Below are 15,553 nucleotides of genomic sequence, written 5' to 3' on the forward strand. Positions count from 1 at the left end.
GCTCCTCGCAGAATGTCTCCAGACTGAGAACTAAGCCGCAGCCCCATGCCCGCCCAGGAGGGGAAAGGTATTTCTCTCCCTCGCCTCTTCCTTGCCGGGGGTGAAGAGTGTGGTGACCGCCATATTATGACAACCACAGATGGGGTTTACAAGCTTGCAATGATCCAATATCTGGAAGAAATGGCCCTGGACTTAGTTGTTAAAGTACAGAAGCGACCTCGTATCTCTTCACAACAGGTCTGACTCTGGTGGGGTACTCCTAACAATAATAGTGAGGTTTGTGTTGAAATATTGAATGTAACCAAAGTAAATAGAAAGTAAAGTGAAATTTATCAGTTACAAGGCAGGGGGTGCGGGGGGGGGGCGCGGGATGGGAGGTGTACTGTGTTTTATTATTTTTTTTTTTTGGTGGCGGGATATGGGCACTGGTGAAGGGATGGTTGTTTCAGCATTGTGTAACTGAGACTTAAGCCTGAAAGCATTGTAATTTTCCACATGGTGATTCAATAAAATAAAATTCTTATAAAAAATGCTTCCGGATGGTTCTAACATCTCTAGAGCTGGACACACTGGAGAGGCGAGAGGGGTCCCCTTGGAGTTTTAACTGGGGCCACTCCAGAGAGAGCTTGGGGCTCAGCCCCGCGGCCCTCCCGCAGGAGACACAGGGTTGGGGGATCCCCCCCGGGGCCTCATACCCTCACACACGTGATCTACTGCTTGAGCCTGCAAGTCCTGACCCTGAGACCTCAGACCCAGCCTGGCTACGGCAAAATGCTCGTGTCCAGGGAGCTCCACCCCGCGGGGAAGGGCTCAGCCACCTGCCGTGAGGGCCGCACTGCTTCATGGGCTCTTGGGAGATGGGGAAACGGAGGCACGCCCCAGATGCAGGCATTGAGGTGTCCCTGCTGAGGAGGGTGGGACCCCTCAGAAAAGGAGCCGCCTGGGAGAGTCTAAAGGGGGTGAGAAGGATCTGAAAGGGCCCCGGGGTGGGGTGGTGGTGCGGGCAGCCAGTAAGGGTCTGGCCTTGCACGCAGCCGACCCAGAACTGATCCCTGAGACCCCATAGGGTTCCCCAAGTCGCTGGGAGCGATCCCTGAGCGCTGTGCCAAGAGTAAGGCCCGGCTGGGTGTGGCTCCCAAAGGAAACAAGAATATGAAAAGGCCCTCAGGAATCCAAGGCCTTCCCCCCCCCACTCCCCAACTACGCCCAGATGAACTCTCCTGCACGCAGGGTACATGTTCCGCCCTGGGTCTGGCCTGATCTCAGCCTGAGCTGTGCATTCTCAGCTGTCCCCCAGGGGAAGTCATGCTCTCCCTCTCTCCCTCCCTCCCTCCCTCCCTCCCTCTCTCTCTCTCTCTCTCTCTCTCTCTCTCTCTCTCTCTGTCCCTCCCTCTCTCTCCCTCTCTCTCCCTCTCCTTCTCTCTCTCTCCCTCTCTGTCCCTCTCTCTCTGTCTCTCTGTCTCTATCTCTCTGTCTCTCTGTCTCTCTGTCTCTCTCTCTCTCTCTCTCTCTCTCTCACACACACACACACACACACACACACACAGACAGACACCCCTTTCCTTCTCTCCCCTTCACATTTCTCTAAGTACTTTTTATCTAAATACAACTATTTTACTTGGGGCTGGAGCGATAGCACAGCGGGTAGGGCATTTGCCTTGCATGCAGCCAACCTGGGTTCGAACCCCAGCATCCCATAGGGCCCCCCGAGCACCGCCAGGAGTAATTCCTGAGTGCAGAGCCAGGAGTAGCCCCTGTGTATTACCAGGTGGGACCCCCGCCCCCTTCCAAAAAAAAAAAACCAACTATTTTACTTTACAAAAACACACAAAATAAAATTTTAAAACATTTCTCTTTGGGGAGATACAGTGACCAGAATACAAAGACTATCCACAGAATGGGAAAGGATATTTACACAATACCCATCAGATAAGGGGTTGATATCAATGGTATATAAAGCACTGGTTGAGCTCTACAAGAAGAAAAATCCAACCCCATCAAAAAATGGGGCGAAGAAATGAACAGAAACTTTACCAAGGAAGAAATACGAATGGCCAAAAGGCACATGAAAAAGTGCTCTGCATCACTAATCATCAGAGAGATGCAGATCAAAACAACCATGAGATACCACCTCACACCACAGAGACTAGCACACATCCAAAAGAACAAAAGCAACCGCTGTTGGAGAGGATGTGGGGAGAAAGGGACCCTTCTTCACTGCTGGTGGGAATGCCGACTGGTTCAGCCCTTCTGGAAGACAATTTGGACGACTCTCAAAAAATTAGATATTGAATTCCCATTTGACCCAGCAATACCACTGCTGGGAATATATCCCAGAGAGGCAAAAAAGTACAATCGAAACAACATCTGCACATGTATGTTCATCGCAGCACTGTTTACAATAGCCAGAATCTGGAAAAAACCCGAATGCCCCAGAACGGATGACTGGTTGAGGAAACTTTGGTACATCTATACAATGGAATACTATGCAGCTGTTAGAAAAAAGGAGGTCAAGAATTTTGTAGTTAAGTGGATGGGCATGAAAAGTTTCATGCTGAGTGAAATGAGTCAGAAAGAGAGAGACAGACATAGAAAGATTGCACTCATCTATAGTATATAGAATAACAGAGTGGGAGACTAACACCCAAGAACTGTAGAAATAAGTACCAGGAGGTTGACTCCATGGCTTCGAGGCTGGCCTCACGTTCCGGGGAAAGGTCAACTCAGAGAAGCGATCACCAACTACATTGTAGTCGAAGGCCATGTGGGGGAAGGGAGTTGCGGGCTGAATGAGGGCTAGAGACTGAGCACAGCGGCCACTCAACACCTTTATTGCAAACCACAACAGCTAATTAGAGAGAGAAAACAGAAGGGAATGCCTTGCCACAGTGGCAGGGTGGGGTGGGGGGGAGATGGGATTGGGGAGGGTGGGAGGGACACTGGGTTTACGGGTGGTGGAGAATGGGCACTGGTGAAGGGATGGGTTCCCAAACTTTGTATGAGGGAAGTATAAGCACAAAAGTGTATAAATCTGTAACTGTACCCTCACGGTGATTCTCTAATTAAAAATAAATAAATTAAAAAAAAAAACATTTCTCTTTGGGGGCCAGGAGACAGTAGAGGGGTTAAGGCACTGGGCGCGTATGTGGCCAAGTCTGGTTTTGATCCCCAGCATCATGATAGTCCCTGAGCACCACCGGGAGTCATCCCTGGGCACAGAACGGGGGCGGGGTACTGTTAGAACACCAAGTTCTGTTAGATGTGACCTCTCCCAAGCCCTCCTCCCCAAGTCAAATAAATAAAACTTCCTCTTAACTTTGTGGCATGTATACACCCTGGGATACTAAACAGTCGTAAGGACAACTTGGATGGAACGGGAGGGCATCGTGCTAAGATAAATAAGTCAGTGGGAGACGAACGGATGCCAGATGACCGTGCTCATGCGTGCCACAGAGAGAGACAAAACAAAGGCACAACAGGATTCTGCGAAGACACCGCTGGTGGCAGAGCTGAGGTTACCAGGCAGGATGGCAAGGGGCCGGGAGGGCAGTGAAGGCAGACTTGAGGGGACACAGGGACAGCAGGAGAAGGTCTGGGCACTGTGTCAGTGATAAAGACACACCTGTTCTGCCCATCGACACTATCCACGCGAATACTGTGGTCACCACATCAGCCCAACCCAACACATATGAAAACAAATTAAAAACAAAAAGTTTCTCTTTGTTCTCCAGCTATTGATTTTTTCTGGGGGTGGGGGGTGGGGATGGGGACGACCAGGTGACACCAACACCATATTCACTGGTTCAAACAAGCTTGGGGGTGGAAGGGGAGGCTGAGGCTGATCGTGTCGAGGATGCTGGAGCCTGAACCTGAGTGCATATATTTTGTCACCTGGGATTTGTACGCTTAGAGGCCTTTGATTCTTTTCCAGTTCTTGGCTGCGTGTAATTTCTCACAAGGAACATAGTGAGGCACAACAATATTCACACATTCTTCTAAGGGACCAGTTTTTAAAATCATTTTTAGCAAATTATTTATAATAAGCAATATAAAATAAATTATTCCGGGCCTGCTCTAAGGACAGACTTGAGGGATGGCTGAGGACACCGGAAATAATGGTGGTGGGAAGGTACAATGGTGGTTGGATTGGAGTTGGAATATTGACCGTTATAAGTCATCATGAACAATTTTATAAAAATTAACTAATTTTAGGGGGCTGGAGTGATAGCACAGCAGGTAGGGCGTTTGCCTTGCACGCGGCCAACCTGGGTTCAATTCTCAGCATCCCATATAGTCTCCTGAGCACTGCCAGGAGTAATTCCTGAGTGCATGAGCCAGGAGTAACCCCTGCACATTGCCTGGTGTGACCCAAAAAGAAAAATAAATAAATAAATAAATAAAATAAACTAACTTTAAAATTTTCACACAAAGAGAAGGGACAAGCTTCTCCAGACAAAGCGGGGCTTTCATTCTACAAATGTTAATCTTTGGTCTAATGGGTCTAACTGGTAGTATAGTGACGAACAATCAGGCAATACTGATTTTCAAAGAAATCACTTTCTAGTAGGGTCAAAGAAATCAAATAACTTGGCCAGTCCTGCAAGAAAGAAAAACAGGACCATGCAGTAAAGGTGAGTTGGTCTGATTGTGTTATCTAGACTGAGCTGCCCTGAACTGTGTGGGGTTTTGTTGTTTTGAGTTGGTCTCTGTTGGGTTCTACTATATTGCATTAAGTTGAGTTGTATCAGGTCTGAGTTGTGTTGCATGATATTGGGCTCTTTTACATTGGTCTGGATTGTGATGAGTGGGCTGAGCTATGTTTGTTGCGTTCTGTTGTGTTGAACTGTTTTGGTTTGAGTTGAATTTGGTTCTACTGTACTGGCTGAGTCGTGTTGGTTTGAATTGTGTCAGATTGTGTTGAGTTATGTTGGGTTGAACTGTCTTGAACTGTGTTGTGTTGGATGAGTTGAGTTGTGTTAGGTTCTGTTGTATTGAACAAAATACAACAGAATTCTGTTGTGTTACAGCATACAACAGACTACAAAAGAATACAGCAGACCCACACAATATTGTGTTGTGTGGGTCTGACTTTGCCAAGTTTTGTTGTGCTTGTGTTGGGTTGTGTTATACTGGGTTGAGTTGCGTCAGGTTGTGTGATGCCGTGCTGTATTGCACTAGGCTGCATTGTTTTGATTTGGGTTGTGTCAGCTTCCGTTTTTTAGGGGTGAGTGAAGCTGTGTCGTGTTGGGTTCGGTGTTTTGGTGGTTGGGTGGGTGGTTTGGCCCTGGAGGAACTTAAGAAGTCTGAGTTAGGACCGAACCATCTAAAGGAGAAAAGAACCCGGATGGTTCTGCTTCTGCCTGCTAAAACACTGTGCATAGCTCCAGAGACTAAGTCTTGTCTCCTGACACAACCTGGTGGGACTGGAGGTATTAAGATTAATAAGTCAGACGGACAATTAATTAAGATTAATAAGTCAGACTGAGAAATACTAAAAGCAGGTGATCTCACTCATAGGTGACTTATAAAGAAACAAAGCAAGAGAACAGACAAACCCTTAGAGTCTTCTGTAAAAGATGGAGGCTCCCCAGGGATAGAGAGAGTGAACAAGGAAAGTTCTATGGGGAAGGCGGGAGGGATACTGGTACTTTCAAGGTGGCAGAGTGTGATGACACTGGTCCCCTAGAACATGTCTTTACTCTTTTGTAAGCCAACATTGAATCAATTTTAAAATGACAAAGGATTATTTGCAAGCATTAAAAAAAAAGTTGGGCATGTCTTTGTAGCCGATTCTGTCTCCTTTCTGAAATGTGGGCCATCGAGGGCTGGAGGAATAAGTCAGTGGGCTGGAGGACGTGGTCTGCATGCAGGAGCCCCCGGGTTTGATCCCTGGTACCACCTGAGCACTGCCAGGAGCCAGCCCTCTGCACGGTGCTGGATATCGCCCCACAAACACACAAAGAAAGATGGGTCTTAAACATAATGGCCTCTCAGTGTCTGTGTTGCAAGCCATAATGCCCAAAAGTAGAGAGTACGGGGAATATTGTCTGCCATGGAGGCAGGAGGAGGGTGGGAAAGGGGGGTTATACTGGGGATATTGGTGGTGGGGAATGTGCACTGGTAGAGGGATGGGTGTTTGATCATTGTGAGATTGTAACCCAAACATGAAAGCTTGTAACTATCCCACAGTGATTCAATAAAATTAAAATAAATTAAGAAAAAAAGAAAGATGGGTCTTCTAGCACGGAGCCTGGCTACCCTCCCTCCTCACGAAAGGCAAGCAGAGCCAAAGCATATAGTTTTGGGGCCCCCCATTGGGGATGCCTGCCTCCCCCACCCCCAACCCCCCAAGAATAGAAGCTTGAGAGCAAAGTAGGGAAATGCAGGCTCGTGGAGGGAGCAGGGTGTGGGAGCCCACTGAGTCTCTCAGGCTCTCTCGGGACAGTGGAGAAGAAAGATACCCCCTCCCCAAGCCCGGCGGGGATTAGGGGGTCCAGGCCGAGCACGCCCCGCCCACCACGCCCTGCTGACCTGCACGCGGGCCTCGGTGAGGTCCGTCCTCATGGCCAGCTGCTCCCGGGCGTACACGTCGGGGTAGTGGGTCTTCTGGAAGACTTTCTCCAGCTCCTCCAGCTGGTAGCTGGTGAAGGTCGTGCGGTTCCGTCGCTTTTTGCCCTTGTTGCTCTCCGAGTCGGCCTTCTCCAGCGGGCTGGGCAGCTCGGTGCTGGCCCGGTCCTGGGGCCCCTTCACGCCCGCCTCCTTCACCCCGAGGTAGCTGCTCTCCATCCCCACGGTGTCCGAGGCCGGCGGGAGCTCAGGCTCCCCCAGGGAGCTCTCTTTGGCTGAGGGGGGAAAAAGGACGGAAGCCAGTGACTGAACCTGGTCTGAGAAGAGGTCCGGGCCATGCCCCGTCCCCCAGGACCCCCGCCCTTCCCAGAGGCGCACAGGATCTGAGGTCAAGAGATTCCGGATCTCAGGCTGCAGAGGTGGTACGCGGGTCCAGCAGTCGTGCTCCCAAATGGCTCTGGCTTGATCCCCTACACCACATAGAGTGGCCCAGATATGGCTGTGTATTCCTGAGCACAGAAACAGGAATTGCCCCAGAATACCTTTGGGTGTGACTTAATAACCAAAGGAAAAGGAGAGGGGGAGAAAGAGGGGAAGTGAGAGAGAGAGAGAGAGAGAGAGAGAGAGAGAGAGAGAGAAGAGGGAGAGAGAGAAGAGAGAAGAGAAGAGAGAGAGATATGGAGGGAGGGAGGGATGGGGAGAGAGAGAACAAGAAAAAGAGGGAGAGAGAGGGAGGGAGAGAGAAAAAGAAAGAGAAGAGAGGAGAGAGATTGAGGGAGGGAGGGATGGGGAGAGAGAGAACAAGAAAAAGAGGAACAGAGGGAGGAAGGGGAGAGAGTGAAAGAGAAAGAGAGAAAGAGAGAGAGGTTCTAACCTTGGCTAGTCAATGCTTGTGACCACCGGCAAACCCCTTTCCCTCTCTGAGCCTCTCTGCTACCCTCTGGAAACGTGGTCCCTCAGCCCCCATGTAGGGTGACTCAGGATCATCCAGCCTGACCCCTGTGACCTTAGAGCGCTTCTCAAATGACCTCCTCGGGCCAGACCTTTCCCTTTGGGCCTCCAAGCCCAGAGTCCCGTGCTCTCGGCACAGAGCCCTATCTCGCTCCAAGGGACGTGAGGCCTAGTCCTGTCTGGGGTTCGGCTGCAGCGATGGAGACGCCCCAAGGATCCAGTATGTGTGTGTGGGGTCCCATCCCCATCCCCTGCTACAGTGACCTCTGCAGCCTCGTAGGGCGAAACCACCGTGAGGAAGATCTCTGCACATTGCCTCCACCCCAGGATGCTACACTCTGGTCCTGAGAAATTTGCACGCTGGCTCTTGGTGTCTAACAGTGGGGTTTCTAGAAGCTTCCAGAAGCTTCTGTCTGGAAAGGCTTGCAGGAGGAGGAGGCCAGGGAAGTTTGAAGACCTCACAGCTCATCGGCACCCCGGGTGCACACTGGCCTCAGGGCGGAGGCAGGGCTGGCTCTGGTGCAACACTCCAGTTGGATGCTTTGTGCTTCCATTTTCCCCTCTGTGAAATGGGTGTGTGTGTGTGTGTGAAGAGACCTTTCCCTAAGGGTCATCTTCAAGATGGCTGCAGGCAGGGAATGTGGCCTGTGTGGCAGAGCACATGCCTGGGTCACATGCCAAGCCCTGCCGGGCCCCTGAGCCCTGGCAGCCCCAGAAGCACTGCTAGGAACATGCCTCCACCAGCCCCCAAAAATAGAAACTTGGAATTCAAGAGGCTGACAGGTCAGACACGCAGAAGAGGCGGCGACTCCTGGCCCTGGTCGGGGCTTGTAGGCGACAGAGAATTCTGAGCCCGGGAGAGCCCCCGGGAGCGGGGTGGGGGGTGGGGGGGCAGAGTCTGGGGTGCGGGTGCCCCACCCCCATTCCCTCGTCTAGGACTCAGGGAAGGAGCGAGGGGGCATCTGCCCCCACCCAGACCCTCCAGGTCGTCCTCTGAGCACTGCAGGAAGGGCCAGGAGCAGCCCTCCGAGCCCACCCCTCCGCCTCGCCCTCTCCCCAGCGCCCCTGTGCACCCCCGGCTCGACGAGGAGACAGAAGTCTGGAGACATGCTGGTTTTCCCCTCTCCGAGTCACCGCAGAGGAGGGGGGTGCAGGGGAGTGTCGGGGGCCTGGGTACGACTTCCGAGGGCCGTTCCCAAGCATCATGGCGGGTGGGGTGGGATCCCTTCCCCACGAGCCACCCCAGCCTTGGGGACCCCATTCACGCCACCATCGCTGGCTTTCAGCGAAGATATTTATCTTCCTGGCAGACAAACCAGCGCTAGGCTCGGGGCTGGGGTTTTCTTTTTGTTTTGTTTTTGAAGGAATCCCACCCAGCCTTTCCACAAATAAACATCTGTTATGCAACTTCCTGGAGGCCAGAGTGGGGGGCAGCCCTGTCCCTCCTGCCCTGCTGGACGCCAGGGGCCCCATCCATGACCCTGGGACCTTTACCGTATCTTCTGGTCTCCGTCCGGGACCCAGGTCTAACCTGCCAGCAACAGAGGCCAGAAGCAGGGGCGGGGGGTGGGGAGTGGTGGTGGGGGTCACATCATAGATCCCCCGATGCCTGGGCAAAGCCCAACCTCCTTCAGGGAGGGGCCAGTGGGTGGGGGCATGAGGCCAGGGAAAGCAGGGAATGGGCTCTGACCCTTCTCCACCACTCCAGGCTTGGGTGGGGGCACCCCCCCCAGACAGGGGTGAGGGGAGACAGAATGCAGGGGGCTCACGTTCTCAATGAATGCTGCTTTGCCATCCTGGGGCCTCTATGAGGTCTGCCCAGGCCCTGCGCACACCCCCCACCTCCTCTGCTGCCTGACCGAGTGGGGGCAAGCAGGCTCAGGGCCAGTGCTCTGCCTGGGGAGGGGGACCCCTCCCCACCCCAGTCAGACCCCCCCCCCACTCCATCCCACACGCCTGGTTGGGGGAGGGCTGGGAGACACATAGGCTGTGTCTGTCCCTGCATCTGTCAGCTCACGGACAGGTCAGAGCTGCCCGGGAGAATTCTGGATGCTTCTGGGGCCGGAGCAGTAGGAAGGCCTTGCATGCCCTGCAGGCAGCCAACCCGGGGTCCATCCCCGGCATCCTTGTAAGATCCCCGCAACACCGCCAAGACTGAGTCCTGAGGGCAGAGTCAGGAGTCACTTCTGAGCACCGCTGGGTGTGACCCAAACCATGGAAGGAAAAGAATTCTGGCAGCTCGTGAAGAGGGAAGAGCATCCTTCGACAGTGAACCTTGGCATTCACTGAGGTTCTGGTGTGGAAAGACCCCCAGCCCCTGGCACCCGCCAACTGGTCCGAAGACCCCTCACTTGGGGGTGCGGGCAGGCAGCTAGAGTGCAGGCTCTGCGCACGGGGACCCGGGCTTGGTCCGGGCTCCACATGGGCCCCCCAGCACCGCAGGAGTGGCTGCCCAGCACCACCGGACACGACACCCCGGCCACAATGAAAGGGGGCACCTATTTCAACCTCCTCTCACGACACAGCCTCACCGTGAAGCTCGAGGCCCTGAGGAACAATGTCCAGGATGCTGCTGGCCGTGACGTCCACCCTGGAGGCCTGCTTTGTGGGTCCTGGTTCAAGGCCCCCAAGATAGCCGAGGTCACTAAGGAGCTGCCCCCTCTCGAGTCCTTCATCCTCCTCAGCTGTGGCTGACCTGCTGGTGGTCCCACGTCTCCTGATCCCGAAGGGGCTGGGGTACCAGGGCCGGGTGGGGCACGACCCTGGACCCCGGGCAGAGCCAGGAGACTGCCCCCCAACCAGACGACCCACAGGGCTGGGGAGAATCAGCTCAGCGGCCTGAGGTCAGGGTGACATGTACCCCCCTGCAATGTCCTCTCAGCAAGACAGCCATGGAAAACAGGGGCCCCTCCACACACACACACCTGACTCCGCCCTTGACCAAAGCACAACGCTGACCTCCTCTGTCCCCCGCACCCCTACCTCCAGCCACCTGAAGTTTCTGCTCCTCAACTCATCTCCAAAGCTCAGTCATAGGCCGCCTCTTCCAGGAAGTCCACCCAAACGGCAAGGACCCCACTGACGAGCCCTGCATGTCCACTCCTACAGATCTCACTTCCCAGGGCCGTGGGACGTCACCTTTGCACCTCCCCAGTCCATGCTCAGCGCACAGTGAGGTGCAGACAGACCGGCAACCAGGGGCTGGAGAGGTTGAATCGACCAGAGGCGATGGAGGGTCTCTAGCGGGCGCCACCAGGGCTGCAGCTGTGGGCACAGGCGGAGCACTGAGTGGACGGGGAGAAGGGACCGACCGCCCTTTCCAGGAGAGAGCTGGGTGGGAAGCTGACTCACGCCTCCCCGGGCAGCTGCCGGCTGGAGCGGGCGGAGGGAAGGTGCACTGAAGGACGGCCCCGCCAGCGTGCATGGGTGCATGGGCACGTGTGTGTGAACAAGTGTGTGCATGGATGTGTGAGTCTGTGTGGGTGTGTGCGTGTGAGTGTGTGGGTATGTGAGTGTGTGTGGGTGCATGGGCGAGTGCATGTGTGAGTCTGTACGAGTGTGTGAGCACACGAGTGTGTGGGTGCGAGCGTGTGGGTGTGCGAGGGTGTGGATGCGAGTCTGCGTGGGTGTGCACGGGTGTGGGTGCAAATGTATAGGGGTGCGACTGTGTGTGGTATTCGACGGTGTGGGTGTGTGCATGTGTGGCTGAGTGCAAGTGGGTGGGTATGAGTGTGCGGGTGTGAGTGTATGTGAGTGTGCAACTGTGTGGATGCGTGAACATGTTGAGTGTCAGTGTGTGTGGGTGCATGTGTGCGTGGGTGGGTACGAGTGTGTGTGTGTGGGTGCGAGTGTGTGTGTGTGGGTGCGAGTGTGTGTGCGAGTGGGTGGGTGTGAGTGTGAATGCTGTGTGGGTGTGTGGACCAGAGGGGATGGGCGGGCAGGGGCAGAAGCTGTGAGGAGACTCAGTTGGGGGGTCCAGTGTGGGCCAGGGACCAGCACAGCACCCACCACGGTGCTGCCCTGCTGGGTGAGAAGGGATTAGAGATGGGGTGTGGGGGGTGCCCGGCTCTCAGGGGCCGCAGAGCTTCAGGCCTGCAGGTCTGGCTCCCACGCCCACCCCAGCTCCCTGGGGCAGCTCCCAAAGAGGCACCATGTGGCCTGGGCAGGACCCAGGCGGGGCCCCACCAGCCTTCAGCTTCCCTGGGGACTGTTCTGAGTGGGAAACCAAGACAAGTGCAGGGGCTGGAGCGATAGCGCAGCGGGTAGGGTGTTTGCCTTGCATACAGCCGACCCAGGTTCAATTCCCAGCATCCCATATGGTCCCCTGAGCACTTCCAGGAGTAATTCCTGAGTGCATGAGCCAGGAGGAACCCCTGTGCATCGCCAGGTGTGACCCAAAAAGAAAAAAAAAATTACTCCTGGAGGGGCTGGAGCGATAGCACAGCGGGTAGGGCATTTGCCTTGCATACGGCCGACCCAGGTTCGATTCCCAGCATCCCAGATGGTCCCCCGAGCACCACCAGGAGTAATTCCTGAGTGCATGAGCCAGGAGCAAACCCTGTGCATCGCCAGGTATGACCCAAAAAACAAAGCAAACAAACAAAGAAAAACTAAAAACAAAGACAAGAGCAGGAACTGGGCTCCCAGTGAGGTCTACATGCACCTACGAATGGCCCCCAGCAGCTGCAGATAAATGCTCCCTCCACCCCCACTTCTGATGAAGATGCAACGCTGAGGGTGGAGGAGGTGCTCTTGGGCCTTTGATTTCTTTGGGGGCCCACCCCATGGGGTCGGGGGTGGGGGAGTCATTCTGGCCTGTGTGCATGGAGAATCCCTCCCAGAGATGCTCGGGGGGAAAACTTGCGGTACTGGGCATCAGAGCTAGGCCTTCCCCCATGCAAAGTATGTGCTCTGCCCACTGAGCCATCTCTCCGGCCCTGGAGAGGACGCTCTGAGTCAGCAGCCATGCACAGCCCCTCCCTTCCGGGGGAGGAGGCACACCCTTCTCGGGGAGCCGCGTTGGCTACTGGCTGGCAGCCGTGACTGCGGGTTTCCCAGGAGAGAAACGGCAGCTCTCTCTCACTGCCCAGCCTACTACTTCCTTGTGGTCCTGGCGTCACTCTAATCCTGGCTCACCTTTTTGCTCTCTTTTGACGGGGAAGCCAAAAGACAGCTATAATCTCACCGTGTTTCATGTCTTTGCGGGGTGCCTCCCAGGTACTCAGCAGCCTGGGGCCCCCTCCTGGGGATTCTTGGCCATCCCGACCAGCGGTGTTAACACCAGGCCTGAGGACACCGTGCTGCTTGTGTCCGTGAGCGCCTGGGGTTATGGGGGCCTCCCCAGTGGGGTTCGAGGGTCTCCAGGGCTGCATCTGGCAGTGCTCTGAGGACCGTATGCTGCCAGAAACCAAATCAGGGTTGGTGCCTGCATGCGACCTTACCTGGGATCTATCACTCCAGCTTCTCTAAATCTTTTTTTTCTCTTTTTGGGTCACACCCAGCGATGCACAGGAATTACTCCTAGCTCTGTACTCAGGAATTACTCCTGGCGGTGCTCGGGAGGACCATATGGGATGCTGGGAATTGAACCCGAGCCGGCCGCGTGCAAGGCAAATGCCCTACCCGCTGTGCTATCACTTGAGGCCCCCTCTGAGTCTTTTTAAACTTGCACTGACCAGGGATCAATATCTGGTGCCCATATGGTGCCCTGAGCTCTGCCAGGAGTGATCCCTGAGTGCAGAGTCAGGAGTAAGCCCTGAGCACTGCCAGGTGTGGCCCCCCACCTCCCTGAAAAAAAAATCAATATAAACTGTGCTTTAATACTCACAAGATTTAATCAGGGGTGGAGGGCTTCCCGAACAATACAGGGGGGGCGGCTGGAACCTTAGTCACGGGTGGCTGGTTCAGTGTCAAGGGCTGGTCCCCAGGCTGGTCACCCGCTGTGGCACCAGGCATGTGTTGGCCCTTTAAACCACCACCCAAGTCCCACAATGTCATTTGTTTTTTAAGTAGCTGGGATTTGAAGCTGGGGGGGAGGGGGAAGGTGCTGGAGGCTGCTTACTGGGGACGACGCCTCTGTGTGCGGGCAGGGCTGGGTCCCCCGAGCCATGTGGTGCAAGGCTGCAGAGAAACAGGGGTGCCACCCACATGCGCTGTGGCCTGCAGATGGGTGTGGGAGCATGTGCGCCTCGCTGGTGGGAGACACCCCCAGACCCATCCCCGGGGCAGGTGAGCGGGTGCGAGCATGAGCAAGCCCGAGGCCACGGACATCCACGGGTAGTGTGCGCGCGCACGTGTACATGTATGCGTGTGTCTGCATGTGTGTGCATATGTGTGCACATGTGCGTGCATGTATATGTGTGTGTGTATAAGCGTGTATGGCCCTGGCATGTGCCAGGGGTGCTAAGAGGGCTGAGTAATTGTACCTTCCATGGTTTGCATTCCATCTATGTTCCCTCCAACATCTGCTCTGTAGGGGACACGCTGGTTGTTCCCGGGTGAGCGGGCCTCCCCCCCCCCACCCTCGGATGTAATCTCCTTAAACAAAACAGGCCACGGGGCCCTTTCATGCCACTTAAAGAGCAACCAGCTAAACCCTCCGCTGTCAAAACAGTGGGGAGGTTGAGGGATCACGTCCTCAGCCCACCTCATCTGTTCCGCCCCTTACACACACACACACACACACACACACACACACACACACACACACATCTCTCCAGGTCCCATAAATAACCCCTGGGGCCAGTAGTGACAGGGGCTGGAGCCCAGCAAAGCCACGGGGGCCCATCTGGGCGCGCCCTGAGCCACTTGCCACCCCTGCTCTCAGGGCTCAGGCCAGCCCCTCTGCCCCGCCACAGACACCACACCAAGCCCCAGAGCTGGTTTGGAGCCCCCTCCAGGCTGAGGCAATGGAAGATTCGGTGGAACAGGGATCACAGGCAGGTCCGGCGCAGTACAGGAAAGTGGTGAGTGGAGGCAGAGGGATGCTTGTGTTGGGTGGGGGCCACACTCAGCTGTGCCCAGGGCCTACTCCTGGCTCTGCAGCTCAGGGGTCACCCCTGGTGGTGCTTGGGGGGTCCTAGGAAGGGCTGAGGCTTTGACACGGGTCGGCTGCAGGCAGGGCAGACACCCCACCTGCTGTACTATTGCTCTGGCCCCCCAAAAAAGTTGCTTTTTAAGAAAGAGCTGAGGAGTGGGATAGGAAATTCCCGTCCCCCAAAGTTGTACTGCCTGTGGACACGCAAGGCCCAGGAGGTGGTTTTGCAAAGGAAACAAAGAAACTGACAACCCCCAGAACCTTCGGGGACAACTGATGGATGGGGACAAAAGATCCCTGAGAAGCCACTGGAAGGAGGGAGTCGGCGGTGGGGAGCCCCACCCCAGCGGCGACACCCCACCCTCCCCAGCACAGGGACAGGCAGGCTGGAATCAGACACTCATGGCACGGGGACGGCGGCCACTTAGATGAAGAAATGAAACAAGGCTTGGGTGGGAGGCACGGACAGGGCTGAGGGCAGAGCCCTGGTCTGATGCCCCACAAAGTCTGGAAGCACCAAGGGGTGTGGCCCAATCTCTCCCCCCACCTACAGATGAAAGAATAGGAAGGAAGGGATGGAGGGAGGGAGGGAGGTGGAAGGAAGGGAGGTGGGAGGAAGGGAGGGAGGTGAGAGGGAGGGAAGAAGGAAGGAAGGAAGGAAGGAAGGAAGGAAGGAAGGAAGGAAGGAAGGAAGGAAGGAGGGAAGGAAGGAAGGAGGGAAGGAAGGAAGGAGGGAAGGAAGGAAGGAAGGAAGGAAAGAAGGAAGGAAGGAAGGAAGGAAGGAGGGAAGGAAGGAAGGAAGGAAGGAAGGAAAGAAGGAAGGAAGGAAGGAAAGAAGGAAGGAAGGAAGGGAGGGAAAGACGGAGGAAGGGAGAGAGAGAAAGAGGAAGGGAAGGGGGAGGGAGGGACGGAGGGAAGGAGGGAGGGACGGAAAGAAGGAGGGTAAGGGAGGAAGGGAGGGTGACTTGGGGAGGCAGAAACCATACACTAAAGTACAAA

The 15,553-nt window shown here is 55.1% G+C and overlaps 1 protein-coding gene across 1 annotated transcript in view; it reads right to left on the bottom strand.

The window, feature by feature from the left end:
- ALX4 (ALX homeobox 4) overlaps positions 1 to 15,553 on the bottom strand; it is a 50,097-nt gene that overhangs the window by 8,918 nt on the left and 25,626 nt on the right. Inside the window, 1 exon segment of the mRNA XM_055142317.1 lies at positions 6,532 to 6,842. Coding sequence (XP_054998292.1) covers positions 6,532 to 6,842 — 311 coding nt within the window.

The sequence above is a fragment of the Sorex araneus genome, chromosome 6, assembly GCF_027595985.1.
Source record: "Sorex araneus isolate mSorAra2 chromosome 6, mSorAra2.pri, whole genome shotgun sequence".
NCBI lineage: Eukaryota > Metazoa > Chordata > Mammalia > Eulipotyphla > Soricidae > Sorex > Sorex araneus.